Source organism: Pan troglodytes, chromosome 15 (genome assembly GCF_028858775.2).
Source record: "Pan troglodytes isolate AG18354 chromosome 15, NHGRI_mPanTro3-v2.0_pri, whole genome shotgun sequence".
In the NCBI taxonomy this organism is placed as follows: Eukaryota; Metazoa; Chordata; class Mammalia; order Primates; family Hominidae; genus Pan; species Pan troglodytes.
Genome location: NC_072413.2, coordinates 49,254,208 through 49,273,331, shown reverse-complemented (window position 1 = coordinate 49,273,331; position 19,124 = coordinate 49,254,208). Strand labels below are relative to the sequence as shown.

The window sequence follows — 19,124 nt, the reverse complement described above, 5'->3', positions numbered from 1 at the left end:
ATACCTATATTGAAAGTAATATATCGTAAGAACTCTACCTTAAATTGACCGTGGGGATGAACTACAATGTCATAAAATATGAGCCAAAATGTTCACTCAATAATTTTAATTACATCACAATTAAGCCCAGAACTATGCCTTTTTTTGTGTAAGGCTGAATAAGGACGAAACTGATGAGAGAAAATTGCTTTCTAAAGCATCATTTACTGCAATAACTTACTTTATGCAATAACCAACATCACAAGACTGTAAATACTGAATAATTATGGTTATTTATGAATAGCATTTATTCACTCTTATATTCTGATAGGAGTGAAATTTTAAGACCAAAATAATAGCCGGGCATGGTGGCACATGCCTGTAATCCCAGCTACTTGGGAAGCTGAGGCAGAAGAATTGCTTGAACCCAGGAGGTGGAGGTTGCAGTGAGCCAAGATCATGCCATTGCACTCCAGCCTGGGCAACAAGAGTGAAACTCTGTCTCAAAAAAAAAAAAAAAAAGGCCAAAATAAGAGATTGCTGAATTTCATGTACCCACACTGAAGAAAAAAAACAAAAACAAAAACAAACAAAAAAAGATTTGGAACAAGAATTAGATTCAAATTTTACCTATTTGTACCACACCTCTGGGCTGACTCACCTGAAAGATGTGCAATGCGTACCCGTCTTGCAGTTGTCATTAGGACTAAATTAATAAATACAAGAAAACAACAAAGCTCCAGTAGGTACTTGGTAAATGGCAGCTGTTAGATGTAGCCAGAATTCTTCATTAAAACTTTTTTCAGTCTTTCTGATAATCATTAAGTATTTACACAACGTAAGGTAGAATACTGTATTTTCCTCTAGATATCAGATTTTACAATACTTCAGTAGTAGAGCTGAATTGATTATGGTGGGTAGGTGGCCCAGAATTCTCCAGGATATTACTTTTACTATACCTTATTCTTTCCTAAACCATTTGTAAATAATCCCAAAGAGTTTCTATAAGCCTGTTACTAACTGAAAATTAATTACTTAGATGTCTACAGTGACAATCTTTAACAACTGTGAGATTATATGTTTCCTGAAATTTCAAGACCCTATCTGGTCAGCCAACTTTACATTTTCTGTAGTACAGGGGTCTTTTTGTGGTTTTTGTTTTGCTTTGATTTTTTACTTTATAGAATCTTTCTGGTCACATATTTTCTAATGAAAAAATTGGCAATGTCACATATACTAGAACACTAAAAAAAAAAATGCTTGATTAATGAGCATTACTGTCCTTAAACATCTCAATAGAAAAAGAAGGCAGTCTTTTGATTACACATATCAAGTACATATATAGGAACACACAACTACTCATCTGAACATCGTTAAATACAAAGTAATAAAGCATACCTTCAAAAAAGCAACCAGAAATCATACTGGTCTTCAGCTTTAATGAAGTGGTTAGAAAAGTTTATTTTGTGCTTAGGATATTTTTCTAAGGCATCACAAGTTACACATCCAAACTCTTCAATGGTACAATATTTTAAATTCTAAAGGAGAGGGCTTTAAAGAAAACTTGTATATTACGATACTGTAAATCTAATGGATTCACATAGCAACAGAGCCTAGAAAGAAGGGGACATTACAGAAATTGTCTACTACATAATGGTCAGTTGATTCATTATATTTATGGTTTTCCCCCTTCTTTTAAGGTGAAAACTATGTATTCTAGCTCTTTAAGGAGTAAAAATACACTAAAATGTTCCATCCTACTGACTTTTACCTGTGAAATCCCACACAATATTACCAGTCAGGAAAGAACACAGGATAATATGAAGTTTGTCTTTTAAAAAATATAAAAATGTTATTTTAAAACATCAAGCATTACAGACTGTCAAATCAATTAAGAACTTTCTGTATATGAGGACAAAAATACATTTAAGACATATACAAGAAGATGCTTTTTCCTGAGTAGAATGCAAACTTTTATATTAAGCTTCTTTGAATTTTCAAAATGTAAAATACCAAGGCTTTTTCACATCAGACAAAAATCAGGAATGTTCACCTTCACATCCAAAAAGAAAAAAAAAAAAAAACAATTTCAAGTTGAAGTTCAGCAAGAATGATGTAAAATCTGAAAAGAGTGGCCAAAATTTTAAATTACAACAGATTGTTCAATTTGATGGATCTCTCAGTAAACTTCAGTTTGAAACAACAAAAAAATACTGTTTACTAAAACATAAAAAATGTTTCCAGGAAATTATCATCCAATTTGAAAAATAAAAAATGTAACCCATATAAGTAAGAAAAATACAAGAGAAAATCAAACTTTGTTGGAATCAAGAGAATACCATGAACTTAAAAACTTCCTAAATCAGTAGCATATCCTGTATTACCATGTGTAGAAAACTGTAATTAATTAATGTAAGGTAGTTTTTATTAGTTGCATAACCTAAAAATACAAGGAAATTTTGGAATATACCTCTAAAAAGACCACGAAATTGTCACTGAAATACACATTTCTTGAGACAATGGGCAAACTTCCCATTTATGGGAAATATCTTCTTTTTTTCACACAGTGAAACAGAGAAAAATTATATCAAATGAGAAATATTTTTCTCTAAAATAATCTTCTTAAATACCTCAATAATGCAATACTTGGGAAATGTAAATTTTCAAAACTCAGACTTGAAACAGGTTATTATTAAACAAATATACATAAATCTTATTGCTTGGCACGATTTTTCAAAAATTAGAGAACTATTTAAACCATCATACTGTGCTTAAATCATATTTCAAACTTGTATACCTAGTGCTTTTATGTTCTGAATGTAGACTCTTCAATTTAATGACAATCTAGACTGAACCCTGCAATATTCAAAAAAGTCGCAGTTCACTTCAAACCAAACAAAATGATCAATCTTCTGTTTTTATCAAACATAATATTAAGATAACTATAAAATTTAACTAGGATTTATCTGTGGCTAATGTTGGACCCAGAGAGCGTTGTCTTATGGCATTCTGTGGAAAGTCTTTGTTTGTTCCTTCTTTACTTCCAGCTTCTTCTTCTGAAACATCTTCTTCATCCGCCTCTTGTTCCTCCTCCACTTTTTTCAAAGGTTGTGCAGATTCTGATAATAATTTTTCTTAAAGACAAAGACCAAAAATGTATTTTTGTTGATGTATTAGATTTGCTTTAGAGTAAAATCAAGATACAATGTCTCATATGCCCCAAAACTGCTTTGGCATAAATTTATCATGTTTGGATTTCCAAAAGGAAAAAGTTATTCAAGATAAGATCAAAAAAACCATGAATATTATAAAAATAAAAATTGTTTGAGCCATTTTAGTTATCAAAGTCATTCTAATTACCCACCTATTTATAAACTGAACTGAAATTAATGAATCAGCATTAATGTTGTGAATATGGAAGTTGTGAGAAAATATACAGCATTAAAAAGAACTGGTTGGTCCAACGGTAGTAGGTTATCAGAACTTACTATTACTGTCACTAATGGTGATACACAACCCCCACTGCTAAATTTGACTGGCTTTTAAAAAAAACTATCTCATATTAATTTGCTATTAAACTTCTGGTCAACAAGTATACTAAAACTTAAACAGTATCCTTGTTTCAGTTCCCAGGGGAACAGAAATCACACATTTACAGTTGAAGGTTGTATTTCTGTCCATATCTTCTTCTGGTCTTATAAATGTGCTTCCCCTTACTCATCCCCCATATATATGATTTTATTACAACATAGTTACAAGAATAAAATGTACAAATCTTAAGTGTACATCTCAATGAATAAATACACACCCTTTCGATGTTTTATATGGCCAGCTGCTAGTTAACTTAAGCTTAGAGCACACCATGGTGAGATACAGGAGACAGAACTGGGTCAAAGAGCTTTACTCTGTTCAATGATCTCAGACTGCCCCCAATCCTAGGCAATCAAGAATGGTGGGGCCAGGGAGGGGACACCCGCAAGGAAGGAATGGGTTAATAAGGCAGAACAAACCATGGGGAAAAATTACCAGTAATGAACCATCTGTTGTTTAGTCTGCCTGGCATCCATCTTTATTTTGGGCTAACAGCCCCTTTTCTATGCCACACCCCAGGCGGTTCTGGTGAATACTAGTTTACAGCAGTGGTTCCCTACCAAGGGCAAGTTCTCGCCCTCCTCAAGGAACACTTAACAATGTCTAGAGGTATTTGTTTTTTCACACCTCAGAATAGGTGTTTTTACACACCTATTGGCAAGTAGAATGCTATTAAATATTCAACAGTGTATAAAAGACAGTCCATCACAACTAAGAATCATCTGGCCAAAAACGTCAATAGTGTCAAGGCTGAGAAACCCTGGTTTCCAAAAAGTGAGACCTTTACACAAGCGGAGTGCACCAGAATTTCTCCAAAAAATAGGTGGGTGTAGAAAAAAAATGAATTTCCTTCTTATTCTTAGATTGTGACTATGGTTTTCTCTAACCACCTTATGCTAGTGACTGGAAAGGGCCAAATTGATCCAGATGTCCTTGTGAGCAGAAAAAAACTAGAAAAATTAAAAAAAAAAAAAATTCTAAAAAGCACTCAACTGAGAATTGAACAAGTCAAGGTGTGGAGAACTGAGTAACTCAGAAACAGCATCTTAACAACATCATTTGAGCCTTAAGAATCCAGTCAACCCTGACCTCAGACTTCATCCCTACATTAACCAATAAATTCCAATTTTGCTTAACAGTAGATTGAGTTGGGTTTCCTTAGCAACCCTAGCAACTCAAAATCAAGACAAGCACACATACTGAAAAACAATTCAAATCATGTGTTCCATTACAGAAGCGGCATGGCAATATCACTTTAAAGTCTGGATTAATATCAGTTGTATTACTAAAGAAAAATAAATTACACAATCATATGCATAGTGCTTACTGAATGCTTATTATATGTTACTAGGATAATGTGAGCATTACATACCTATCTCCTAAGTGTCATAATGATCCAAAGGGGCAAATTTAATTACTTTCATTTCACAAAGGAGGTTACACGCTCAGAGGGTAAAAAATGTCTGTCATACTGCTTTGCTATTAAGTGGTAGAGCTGGGATGCCCAATCAGATCTCTCTGGCTCAGAGACCATGCTTGCCTTCTTTTTGAATGATTTGGAAAGGCATTCAAAAAACCCTTTACTTTATACCTTTCAATCCCTCCAAATTAACAGACATTTAAAGGTAAAGATTTCTTTAGTGACTTTTACCGTGGATCATAATAGAGGACAGAAAAACTTAAGTAGCTTGACATTAATTAGCCAAGTCATTTTAAAAATTTCATTTCCAAGAAATGAATTCCCTTGTAACTTCCTAAAAGAGGTAGAGTTTTATCTCTGTCATTTCCTTAGGTTCAACTCTTTTAAAGTTTCTAAAATTGTGCCTATTCACTGACTTACCCATCTTGTTTGAGAACACTTACCTCTTTGTGTACACCAGTTACGTATTCCACAATATTGCACAGAAAGGATTCTATTAGAGTCAGTATTCTTTTAAAAAGTTTGTATGGTCAACACCAAAAGACAAGTTATTTCAGACCCCGGGGCCTATAGATTTTCCCATTGGTAGCCACTTTCTCTAAGACAGGGGTTCTCAAATAGTGGTCCTCAGACCAGCAACATCAACTTCACCTGGGAATTTTAAGAAATGGAAATTCTTGGCCCCAATACAGGACTTCTGAGTCCAAAACCCAGGGTGGGGAATCAGCAATCTGTTTCAACAAGTTCTTCGGGCAAGTCTCAGACACTCTCAAGTTTGCTCTAAGTGGTAAGATGACTCAGACTCCAACACCTACATCCTCAGAGAAATCAATCTATGCAGACTCCCAAAGTAAACTCTTGGGAGACGGGAGGACGACCTGGCAACAGTGGCAGTAACAGCCTGCACATCACATGACTTAGTAGGTACTTTGGTACATTTATGGGATCCAATGCTAGTTGCACACTTATCACACTACGGATTTTCTGACAGCCATATGATTTATGTGAGGGTGAAGACAGAATATAAAAAAAGAAAACATAATACAGATGCTCCTTGACTTATGATGGGGTTATACCCTGATAAATCATCATAAGTTGAAAATATCATAAGTCAAAAAGGCATTTAATACAACTAACCTATCCTTACATAAGTTGAAACACATGAATACACCTAACCTAACCTAATCTGCCCAGCATCACAAAAGTACTCCATACCAGTAGCCCAGAATAGGTCAAAATTCAAATTTTAAAGTACGGTTTCTACTGAATGCATATTCCTTTTGCACCATCATAAAGTCAATTTTAAGTTGAATGATTGTAGGTCAGGGACCATCGGTATAGCTACTTTTATATATTTATCTTTTGTATCTACTAAATTAGATCTTACATTTTATTCACAATTTAAAAGTTGGTGAGTAAACATTTTATATTCATTTCACTTCAAAAACCTTAAATCTAACAATACATTTGTCTTTTAAGTAATCTGTGCTTACGTTTTTTTCCTAGACATCAGTGGCCCTTTTTGGATAAAATGATTCCATCCCCTATGCATGTCCTTTTTAGTATCAATGCAACTATCTAAGAAATGAAAAGATGACCTACCAGTATGAAAGGACAAGGTACACTATAAATTCAATCTCCATAGACTTCATTTCGGAAATTTTGATCTCAATAAGCTAAGTTAAGACAGACATCATGGCCGGGCACAGTGGCTCACGCCTGTAATCCCAGCATTTTGGGAGGCCGAGGCTGGCGGATCACGAAGTCAGGAGATCGAGACCATCCTGGCTAACACAGTGAAACCCCGTCTCTACTAAAAATACAAAAAATTAGCCGGGCGTGGTGGTGGGCACCTGTAGTCCCAGCTACTCGGGAGGGAAAGGCAGGAGAATAGCATGAACCCAGAAGGCAGAGGTTGCAGTGAGCCAAGATCACGCCACTGCACTCCAGCCTAGGCAACAGAGCGAGACTCCGTCTCAAAAACAAACAAACAAACAAACAAAAGACATAATAAATGAAGGAATATCAGGCCACAAGTCTGATTTAGTTAAAATCAGCTTTGTCACTTCTGTGTGACTGTGAACCTTAGTCTCCTCAAGTACAAAATGGGAGCAGTAACACCTATGCACTCTACTACAGAGTTGCTGAAGAGCAAACGAGGTAACAGATAAGTAAAAGTTCTTTAAGAACTGCAAATATAAATGCTTCCATTAACAGTACAATTACAAGATTGGTAAATGCTTGTAATTATTTAAATTGTTCTGTAGTACAGTTCAGTGTCAGTGGCACCCTAAATCAACTATAGGGATTGCTTTTCCCAATATCCTACCAGAAAAAACTTACAATTGGCTGGCATTCAAAGAATAATCTTCAAATGTGGCGGCCGGTATACTAATGAAAGACTTCAAGAGTAGAATATATTCCACTTATAAAATGACACCAAATAAATATTATTAAATAGCTACATGCTATATGCAATGTTAAAATTCCCCATAATATAAGAGTCAAGAAAATAACAATGTTCCAAAATCCACTGGGCTACATTCTTATATGAAATATACATCTCCTCTACCTTCCTTTATGCCATAGCTGATAAAGACCAACAATCCACAGTTAGAATTCTAAGCTGGAAGAGCAACCTGTGAAATGTGTGATTGTGATTACAGAAATGAATAGGACTATCGTGAATAAAAAATAAACATTTTAAAATATACTTACTTGAAGGGTATGGGTATGGCTGTGGTCTGCGCTTTTTTGAAGGACAAAGGCAATCTGCCACAAATATCATACACTATAAAAATAAACATTGTAAGAAATCTGAATGTAGAATATACGCCACAGCTAATGTAACTATTTTAAATAATCATATTTTTAAATATCTTTCTTCCTAGCACTCCAAAAATGAAATACTTACAAGTCCTAATAACAGTCCGGAAAACAGAGTTGCTAAAGCAAAAACAGTATATGATCCCCACACTGGCAATCCAAGGTCTTCAATAAAGTAGTTATGGCAAGTCTAAAATCAAAAGAAAAAAAAAAACTAAAAATCTGTTCATTTTTGTTAAAGTGATAGTGGTAAAAATGTTTAAGATAAAAATATTTTAGTCCATACCCTGATCCACATAGATAGCTGAAAGAGTGCTGACATACTACTCATCCTAAAAATAAAAGAGATGATTAAAAAACTGAGTAACATACACAGATTTGTCTATACATACTATTTTCTACTCTATAATTTCCCCAATATGACAGATTTTATTGCTGTTAATCAAGACTAGTGATACATCACTGATTTCATGCCTGTAATAAGCCTTGTTCATGAAAACTGTTTCTAAATTGACACTACCATGTGACAGCCTCATAAATAAAAATACTTGACAGTATTTTTTTCCTTTTCTCCCACTGTTTTGATGTTAATATTTTGTCTTTCATCTGATGATTTCTCCAATACACTGAGTAAAGGGTTACAAGTTCCATGAAACCAGTTGGAAAAGGCAACTCTTACTCACCCTTAAAAGCCTTCAAAGCAAGACCAAAGGGAGGCTAAAGGAAGGACTGGAAACAATTGTCAAGCCAATTCTTTCCATTTAAGAACTATCCCTCTTTTTTACTGAAATTAATTAAAATTTACAAGAGCATTAGTTTGACATCTTTTAATGATATACAAAATTATTACATAGGAAATAAATGCTAAGTCATCATATAAGCAAAAATTAGTATTTTACATAATTAAATGGCCAGTTTTAAAAAGGCATGCTTCAGAAATAAGAAAGGTCTGTGAGTTCCCAATTGTAGCTGCTTGAAAATAGACTTACAAGCAACTACTTTCTTCTACTGGAAGGACAAGATTCATTTATGAGATGAGATTTCAGAGAACAAAAATCAGTTATACTTTTAGTTCGACACAGAAAGGTATTTTAATCATGTTGCTTCTGTTGTTTAAAAGCCAAGTGAGAAGAGCAACAAGGAACTGAAACATCAAGCACTGTATAGCCTCACTGTAGTCTGCAGTAATTTATTTCAGGAACAGTAGGATCCAAAATTGAGTTGGGCATGGTAGTTCCATGAGTGAGCGTTAACAGGGCTAATCTTTCTCCCATCCACAGAATCTAGAGCATTTTTCTCTTATGTGATTACTGTCCCAACTCCCTATCCTCCAAAGGTAAGTGTGGTGAGAGGATAGGAAGAGACAGATGGCCACACAGGATCAGTCCATGGTGACCTCAGCAAAACTCACTATTCCCAGAGGTCTCTCACATGACCAGTGAGGCCCTGTACTCCAACAGCAAAGCAGAAAGCATGCTTGCTACTTCCAATCCTTATCACTCCATAGCCAGTTGCTACGAGGAAATTCATCTACCCTCTAGATATCTATAAAGCTCAGTGCTTAGGCACGCTATTATGGTCACCGTTTATACACACTATTCATATAAGAAGTTATCAGACAGGTGGAATAACCAACCAAACATAATTCAGTCGCTTGACATCAAGAGTTGAAGTTTATGTAATTTAGTTGGTATCGGCAATTTTTGACGGTCTCCATGGAGACAGAACATTAAAAAACAAATTGAAGTCTGGAGGTAGCATGAGTACAAGTTTGAGCCTATTCATTCAAATTATTACACTCGAGTGATAGCTTTACCCATTACACTGTGAAGACTCTTAGGGGCATTTAGTTTTTGGTGATACATATGACCAAATCTAGCAAGCTAAAATATTCTTGAAAAGGTGTACAACTTACTTCTATAAAATGCCTTCTCTAACTCAAGAAGCATGAAAATATGTTTGACTTAGAAGGTCAAACTAAAAAGATCAAACATGTAGGCCGTGCACAGTGGCTCACACCTGTAATCCCAGCACTCTGGGAGGCCGAGGCGGCCAGATCACGAGGTCAGGAGATCAAAACCATCCTGGCTAATACAGTGAAACCCCGTCTCTACTAAAAATACAAAAAAATTAGCCACGTGTGGCGGTGGGCACCTGTAGTCCCAGCTACTCGGGAGGCTGAGGCAGGAGAATGGCGTGAACCCGGGAGGCAGAGCTTGCAGTGAGCCGAGATTGCGCCACTGCACTCCAGCCTGGGCGACAGAGCAAGACTCTGTCTCAAAAAAAAAAAAAAAAAAAAATCAAACATGTAATAAATGTGGATATACCTTAACAGCTCAAGAAACAAACTGAGTATGAATGCTTTACATAAAATATAATTATCTGTTCCAATTAATTATGAAATGGGTAAGAGAAAAAGCCCTCATACTTACAGAACAGAACCTGGACCAAACCATGATGAAACAGGCTCAATACTCTTCCACTCTTTATCACTTATAAAGTTTATGAAGTCCTTCTTAGTCCTTGGACCCTGATAGCGCCTAAATTCACCATCTTTACAACTAAAGAGAAACAGAATTAAATATTATCCAGCACTGAGAAATAATTTAATATTTATTTTGCTATTTTTTCACCTCACTTTACAGTCAATTCTAACATTCAAAAGCATTAGCAATGTACAAGTATTAATAGCAAATTATACTATTTACCTACTAATGACATTTTAGCCCCCAATTTAACAATGAGGTTACATTTTTTTTAAATCATAAGCCTTAAAATGTAATTACTGTTATTCTTCCAAGTAATGAAACTATGAAATACAGTAAGCAGATAAATCTCAGAAAAGTACTTTTAAGCCTTATGTGTAATACACATATAAAAAGAATTATATAAAAATTATTAGAATAGTGCTTGGCACATAGTAATTATTAGCTGTTAAGCTATAACTTAAAATTTTAAGGCATTTTTCTAGTACTTTTGGCTATAATAGCATCACCTCAGGCACCCTGCTTTAAATCACTGGAGGCATCTGGTACGGTGCTTCCCTTCCTCTCATTTCAGTGACTATTTAGTCAGCTTTGCAGCCTTCCTTAGATCCACCTCCTCCTTCCCATTCCCAATGTAGAAAGTTCTGTCAGAGTCATAAATGTTCTCTTGGCTCCAACATCTTTAAGTGCAAAAACTCATCAGCTCCCTACTAGGACCTGTTAAGTAGGGTTAAGGGACCCTTTATCCACTCAGAGGTAAAAACCACGAGGAAGCCCCCCACCCCAAAACACAAAGTTTTTGTGAAGTGTCATTTGAGCTATTATTTGAAGCATAGGTAAGATTTCGACAGGCAGGAAATAGGAGAAAGGATATGGTAAACAATTTTGACTAAAAGAAAAAGGGCAGGAAATTCCAAATAAGGTCACAGGGCACTAAGAAGTGAAAAGCAAAGGGAGAGACTGAAGGGGCATGTGGGGAAAAGGACTGAATGAGAAGGGCAGGACAGAAGCACTTATGGAGACAGTGAACAGAAATTTACGTAGATGTAAAGGGAGTAGGGGTGAATTTTAAAAACATAAAAAAAAGAAAAAAGGGCAAAGAAAAGCAAGCTATAAATACAAAGAATTGTCAACTTATTTTCAGTACCTCCTGGTATTTAACCTACCAGCTACATGATGTTAGGGTACACAGACTTGAGATTTCATACCCTCAATTTAGAAGATAAAGTCAAACTAACAGACCTGACACTGAAGACTACATAATCTTGCTCATTCTGGTTTATTACCCAACTGTCACCTATTACTCTACCCAAGGCTGTACAACAGCACTTTCTTAGCTACTTTTTGGACATAACATGTTCCTGTTAATGACTGTTTATGAGATTGTCCTCACAATAAAATGCTTACGCTCCACTCTTAAAATTCTACTTCCAAGGTTTCATTTAAACCCCATATTCTCTGGGAACCAATCCAGGTAACTGTGATTTCTCCTTTATCCAATTACCTACAGGACTCACCACTACTTTGGATGCATAATGACTTAACACGCTGAACAGGATCACACCATTTCACAAGAACATCACTTTCCAAAACAACTGTAAATCTTTGAGAACAGAGACTGTTTCACACATCACTCAACTACCTAAAGGCACCTAGGATAACACTAAGCAAAACAAGCCCTCTAAAATACCTGCTGAATATAATGAGATTACCTCAGCTCTTCCAACATGATCCAAGCCAGAGGCCTACTACTTCTGATTACACTATAATGCATCCTTCTCCATAATTTAGAATCTTCAAATACTTACTGATAAATAGTAGGAAGAGCAGTTATGATAAACCGTCCACTCAGTCCTACAAATAAAGAACACAGAGCAGGTTTTACATAGGCCAATCACTGACTACTTAAAAGGTGACTTTGAATTATTTAAATACATACTAATAGGAAAGAATATGAAATTATACCTAATAGTTGAGCTTTGTAATATATAATTTAAAAATGAATTATGTACTTAAAGCAACTTTAAAAAACACAATACTGCACATTATCTCAGTTAAAAAGTATGTAGAACTAGAGTACTGAATACATTTTTAAATAAAAAACTTCATCATTTATATCACTGTCAAAATTAAGACTACTAGTAATAAGAGCACCTTGTGCTCATGGGAGAGCACAAGGTAATAGGGTCTTAGATCTAAAATTCAATGGAATTGCACTTGACATTCAACAAACAAAGGCAGTTTATGGTGCTGCTAAAAATGGAAAATACTATGAATCTTTCATGAGACAGGCAAAAATAATAGCAGCTAACATTTATTGTTAGCCATGTGTCAAGCACTGATATTACAGAGAATTGACCTGTGCCTCACTTTTCTTATCTGTGAAATGGGGACATTACATATTTCATGGGGTTGTATAAGGATTAAATAATAAACACAAGATATGTGGAAGAGTGCTATAATAGGCAAGCGCTCGATAAATATTACTTATTATTACCATTTGGGATGGGACAGCCAAGAATCCAAGGGTAGTGTGACTACCGAGAACGGTAAGATGAGATTCGTCTGTGTAAGGAACCTCCTTAAGGGCAGGACCTGCCACTTGTCCAGGGACCCAGTCAGGAGTGCACTTGACCTCACAACCACGAGGGCTTTATATTTAGGAGCCCACATCCTCAAATCATAGGTACTAAATTTAAAACTCAATTTCAGAGATTCAGATCTTCTTTTGTCAGGGAACGTGACCTTGACTCCAGAAAAACACTCAACCACATGCTCCTTATTCTGAAGCCTGGTATGGATGCAAATGTGGCTTGGCCAATGTTCACCTGAACCACAGTGTTCTAGGACTTCTCAAAGGCATCTTACATACTAGTCTGGGGCCTGGGATGCAAAGAACAACAAATCAGAGGCAGTTATGTGGGCAAGAATAAAAAGAGGGTAATGTCTTCAAGAACCCTTAAAGCAACACATTCAAGAAATGAGGTGTATACACAACCAGGGAATCTCCATTTTGCAACCATTGCACACTGAGCCCCCAGCAGGGAGGTGGTTAACTAGCTGCAGACTGTTAGGTTTTCAAAACCTAAAGAAAGGTAGAATTAAGACTATGTAATGTAGAAAATAGGATAAATATATCAACCCAAACAGCAAAGAAACAAAACTAACCAAAGACTTACAGTACCTGGCTGCTCTGTGACATCTACTTTCGCAATATTAACCTCAAGATCTTCTCCCCATTCAGCAAAACTTTCCCATTCCGGTTGAAGATTTTGACAAGCAGGGCACCACGGGGCATAACTAAGAAATACAGATTTAAAAAAAAAAAAAAAAGTTAAGCACTTTAGTATGACCATTTATCTTGGGATAAAAAATTTAAAAGTATAATTTATGAAGAATATTTCATATGAAAACACTGAAGATGATAAGGTGGTTAATTTTATGCAGATGAAAAACTTCTAAGGGTAGATCTAACAATCCGGAAATCAAGAATGATGAACTGATGATGCTAATCAAATAAAATTCTGAGAATAAGACACAGGATTTTTTCACATGCAAAACAGCTCTTTAGAAAACTTTTGCATTTCTCTATTAACGGTGTGGCCACCAGAAAGCTCAAGACCAAAGTTAGAGCTTACCAATTTTAATAATTTACAATGCAGAGTCACAAATGCAAGGTGTTGGAAAAATAGAAGTGTCCTGGGCTGTGGTGAATAAGAAAGCACATATTCCATCTTAAAGTGGCAACCATTATTAAGTAGGATTGCCACAAAGGATGCTGGCACACTAAGGCTGGCTATTCATATTTAAAAGAAGATGGAGAGCTGCATTTTTATATGAGAATGTTACCTCAAAAAATAACCCACACACAAATACTAAGCAGGCCAAACAAAACTCTTGGCCAGTTAGGTCATCCTGTTTCCAAGACCTTGGATTTACAAATGCAAGCATATTAGCATTTAAATTACTCCTCTGGTATTATCTCCCGAGGATCTTATTTTTCCACTTTATTGTATTTTATCTTATAATACACCACAGGGTTGTTCTTTTTTTTTTTTTTTTAACAGAACCAGGAAGAATAAAGCCTAAAGCAGTTAAACACAAAACTATACTTTCTGTACTTCACATTTTCTTCACTTGTTTTATGAAAACCAAACTCCTAAAATAGACATTGTAGAACAAGACAAACTGGTAGTATAAAAGCCAAGCTCCTAACAATAAATCGTATTACAATGAAAATATCTCCATGACAAAACTTCTGAGCAGAAATGGATTTACTGTAGATAATTCACTTGTAATTAGGAGCAGACTATTACTAAAACTACTAGAGTCCTTCTTTTTCAGGTTCGTTTTGTTGCTCAGTTGCTTTTTTATTTTTTGAAACAGGGTCTCGCTTTGTTACCCAGGCTGGAGGGCAGTGGCGCCATCTGGGCTCACTGCAGCCTCAACCTCCCGGGCTCAAGACATCCTCCCACCTCAGCCCAAGTAGCTGGGACTACAGATGCCTGCCCACACGCCCAGCTAATTTTTCGTATTTTTTTGTAGAGACTGGTTTTTGCCATGTTGCCCAGGCTGTCAGTTGTTTTCTAAAAACTTACTTTAGAATCTCTACTTAAGGAAAAAGAAAAACTACTACTCTATAGCATAATTTCAGATAGATGCTCCAATGTGGATTTACCTCATACTCAATGTTTTGTTAGTCTTGTTCTCCTTAATACTACTTCTGATTGCTGTATTTATATAGTTGGACCATAATGAGTTAAAAAATATCCTTGAGTAATACTTGACTGTATTTTGCATATACACACACGATCACTATTGCTTAATATATTGCTTATAACACTATTTTACAGGCACGATCTAAAACAAGTTACTCATGATGATGACTGAAAAAAGTGTCACAGTTCCTCTCCCCTGAAGCTTTCAATGGTGCCTGAATGAAAATTCATTTCAGAATTGCAGATTATATGCATACTATGAAAATTTCCCTTTATCTTACCCTCCATATAAATGTTCTACTTTTTTTTTGAGACTGAGTCTCACTCTGTCGCCCAGGCTGGAATGCAGTGGTGCGACCTCGGCTCACTGCAACCTCTGCCTCCCAGATTCAAGCGATTCTTCTGCCTCAGCCTCCCGAGTAGCTGGGACTACAGGCGCGTGCCACCACGCCCAGGTAATTTTTTGTATTTTTAGTACAAACGGCGTTTCACCGTGTTAGCCAGGATGGTCTCGATCTCCTCACCTCGTGATCCACCCGCCTCGGCCTCCCAAAGTGCTGGGATTACAGACGTGAGCCACCGCGCCGGCCAGTTTTGTTTTTTTAAAAAATAACACAGGACTTACTGATTTAGCCTTCTGGGTTCTCCCTTGGGGATGTCACTTTCACTGGCCTCCTTAACTTGACAACCCTTGTTGTATTCGTGACACAAGAAAACACTCACCTGAACCCTGTTGTCTTTTCATTTTTATTTATTTACGTATTTATTTTGCTATGTTGCCCAGGATCTCTTGAACCCCTGGGCTCAAGTCATCCTCATACCTCAATCTCCTGGGTAGCGTACGCCACTTCCAGCTGAACCTTTTTAAAGAAGAAGGTGTTCTAACAACAATTATTGTATGCCTACTCTGAAGACCCAAAGAAAGCCAGCACAGCAATATCTGCATAGGTCAACTGAAGTATTTAGGTATCTTGTTACTCATTTGTAAAACGTGAAAAACACCTGTCATAGAGAATTTGTAGGGAATTAAATATGGTATGCGTGTAAAGGTGCTTAGTGGTGTCCAGTACAGTTAATACTCAATAATCATGCTTTTACTATTATCAGTAAATACTGCTAATATGTATAATACCACCATCAACAACGACTTAGCATCTAAAGCAAAGGCAGATACTTTATTTCCCACCGCGGCAGAACAGATATTATTAAATTGAAATCACCACACAAAATACATGATCTCGTTCGAGCAATAAATGATGACCTGGCGCTCTTGAGAGTGTATACATTAATACATTATCTTTTAATGTAATACCATTTACAAAGACCTAGGAGTCAGAACCCAAGGTATTCTCTACACTACAAAGACACCCAAAGGAAAAATGAGATGAGGAGTGAAAAAAAGAGAAAGCAAAAGAGGAGGCAAAAAGAGAAAACGAAAACTTAAAAATAACCCAACTGGAATTGACTCAGTATTTACAATAAAAAAGAAACGTACCTAATCCATTAAAAAAAGCTTAAAAGCCCCAAATTCCAACACCATAAAGAGACTATCTTTTAAGGACAGACAAAACGAGAGGAGAGATTTTGCTCAATATTCTCTTATGTAAAATGTGGTGAAAATAAGTATAGAAGTCTATGAAGAATCACTTTAACTACTTAGACACTAGTCAGACACCTCCCTCCCCACGCCCCAGTCGCATCCTCAAAGTCATGAAAAATGTCAGAATTCGCATTGGCGCTAACCCTTTGGGCGCACCACAACCCGAGAAACGAAACGAGGGTGCACCCCAGAAGAAACTTAACATTCACGGGTAAGAGACGAGGGGGTGGGACCAAGCTGGCGGCAGATCCCAGGAGTTTGGGGAGCTGCAGAAGTCGGGGACGCTCGCTCCGCAACTCGGAGGCGCAGTCCTGGGGAGCCTGCGACCTGCACGAGGAACGTGCGGGGTGAAGTAGTGTGTCCAGGCACGGACGTAGGACCCCGGCCGCCCCGCACTCACAATTCTATCATCCAGTCTCCTTCCAGCAGTTCTCTCCAGTTCTCGTCCGTGATGACGCGAACGTTGCTCCGCCGCCCGTGCGTCCAGGGAGCACCCCAAAGCAACAGCACCAGGACTGCCAGGGGAACTGCAAGACTCCCGGAGGGCGCCATTTCCGCCGCTTGCCCACCTCACAGCGAGCGCGGCGGCCCCTCCCTCCGGTCGCAGCTCCCACTTCCGCCCTCGCGGGTTGCTCAGCGCAAGCGCACTACGGTGCTGCGAGGAGCGCCTGTCTAGAGGACTCTCAATGCGCATGACAGGGGTCTGATCCCAGTGGGTGGTGAAGTCGGGAAAGAGGGAAGAACGCCTCTCCGCAATGCGCATGACAGAAAAGCGGCTTCTTCTACCGCCTAGGGTGCCCCAATATTGTGGGGGAAGGAACAGAGCAAAAGGAGGCGTGGTGTAAAAAGTGGGGCGGTGCTTTGAGGAAGAACGGCTTAAAAGACGCTCCCAGGATTTTGGCGCCAAATGGTTAGCGTTTACAAGCAAATTGGTAAGTTTATAATGTGCTAAAGCAGTTTTCCAATTAAATGTCCTTCAGAGTTCTCATTTGTTTTCTTTGAAACATGTAGTAAATCTAATGGATTTTATAGGAGTCGGAATATTGGTTTACTTCTGAGAGATTATAGACAGGGAAGGTGCAGAGGAACATTATGGTTATGTTGGATGTGTTGGAGGTGTTCAACATCTAGATATGAACAGTAGTTACATGGGCGTACGTATATGATTTTTTTAAAAAGAGGATCAAGCTGTACATTTTAAGACAGTGCACTTTATGCACTTTCAGGTGTATGTTATCTCTCAAAAAAAATTCAGTAGGTACAGAGATCCTAGGTCAGTACTTCAAAATGGAACCAGACACATAGGCTTGTAACATATTTGAGTTTTTTCTCTCAAACATTCGTAAATACAAATGCAAACCAAAATGTGCACTGCCCCATCAGTCAAATGAAAATAGTTGCAGATGTGGTGGCTCACACCCGTAATCCTAGCAAAACAGGGAGGCCAAGGCAGGCGGATCACTTGAGGTCAGGAGTTTGTGACCAGCCTGACCAACATAGTGAAACCCCGTCTCTACTAAAAATACAAAAATTAGCCAGGCGTGGTGGCAGGCGCCTGTAGTCCCAGCTACTCAGGAGGCTGAGGCAGGAGAATCGCTTGAACCCGGGAGGCGGAGGTTGCAGTGAACCGAGATCATTCCACTGCACTCCAATCTGGGCTATAGAGAGAGACTAAGTCTCAAGGAAATAGTTGCCACTATCTTACCTCACCTTTTCAACTTAACTAACCCCAGTTGGTCCCATTCCCCACCCCTCCACTGAATAGCCCTCTCAAGGACACCAGCGACCAGCAAGATAAATCCCAATTGTTTCTTCTCAATGCATCTAGCATGACTCCTAGCCCCATTCTACCACACCCTTGAAACACTTTACTATCTTGCTGTCTGGGCAGCTCGCTTTTTTTTCTGTCCTACACTAGCTGATTCTTCTCAAACTTCTTGGCTGGTCCTCCTTTACTTCCGGACATCGGCATCCCCAGGATGCTTTACTGCCCCCCGCCCCCCATCTCCCGCCACCTTTCTCTTCATATCATCAGGCTCTTATCTTTCTGGGAACTACAGGCATATGTATTCAACTGTATATCATTCAGACTCTGATCTTTCTGGGAACTACAGGCATATGTATTCAACTGTATATCATTCAGACTCTGATCCTTCTGGGAACTACAGGCATATGTATTCAACTCCTTGCTAAACATCTCTTGGGTATGTAATAGCTGGTGAAAGGAAAAGAAATCTTGGGGCCCCAAAATCATTAAGCTAAAGGGAAAAGTCAAGCTGGGAACTGCTTAGGGCAAACCTGCCTCTCATCCGTCTTCTCACTGAGATAAATGCATATCTGATTGCCTCCTTTGGAAGGCTAATCAGAAACTTAGAAGAATGCCACCATTTGTCTCTTACCCACCTATGACCTGGAAGCCCCTTCCTGGCTTCGAGTTTGTCCCGCCTTTGCTTTGAGTTGTCCCACCTTTCCAGGCCAATACAATGTTCATCTTACATATGTTG

At 37.7% G+C, this 19,124-nt stretch overlaps 2 protein-coding genes and 1 pseudogene across 14 annotated transcripts in view; 1 reads left to right on the top strand and 2 right to left on the bottom strand.

The window, feature by feature from the left end:
• Nucleotides 1-1,409: 1,409 nt before the first annotated feature.
• Nucleotides 1,410-17,394, bottom strand: TMX1 (thioredoxin related transmembrane protein 1). Of its 2 annotated transcripts, XM_522851.8 has the most exons (8): nt 17,021-17,394; nt 13,487-13,602; nt 12,111-12,156; nt 10,249-10,377; nt 8,103-8,148; nt 7,905-8,006; nt 7,709-7,781; nt 1,410-3,113 (listed from the first exon to the last, which is right to left on the bottom strand). In XM_522851.8, the coding sequence occupies exons 1-8, from the start codon at nt 17,170-17,172 to the stop codon at nt 2,935-2,937; spliced, it is 843 nt and encodes a 280-aa protein (XP_522851.2). In that variant the 5' UTR covers nt 17,173-17,394; the 3' UTR covers nt 1,410-2,934. The 2 variants fall into 2 exon arrangements, with proteins under 2 accessions (XP_522851.2, XP_063649459.1); XM_063793389.1 differs by lacking the exon at nt 7,709-7,781 and having other exon boundaries at nt 17,021-17,257.
• LOC112205430 (small nucleolar RNA SNORA70) lies at nt 13,244-13,368 on the bottom strand (annotated as a pseudogene).
• TRIM9 (tripartite motif containing 9) overlaps nt 17,311-19,124 on the top strand; it is a 263,725-nt gene continuing 261,911 nt past the window's right edge. For 9 of the 12 annotated variants that reach the window (XM_054666555.2, XM_054666553.2, XM_054666551.2 and 6 more), the window contains exon 1: nt 17,311-17,552. The gene's annotated coding sequence lies outside the window, so the exon portion shown is untranslated. The remainder of the gene's footprint in view (nt 17,553-19,124) is intronic. The other 3 variants (XM_016926078.4, XM_009427804.5, XM_054666550.1) reach the window with 2 other exon arrangements.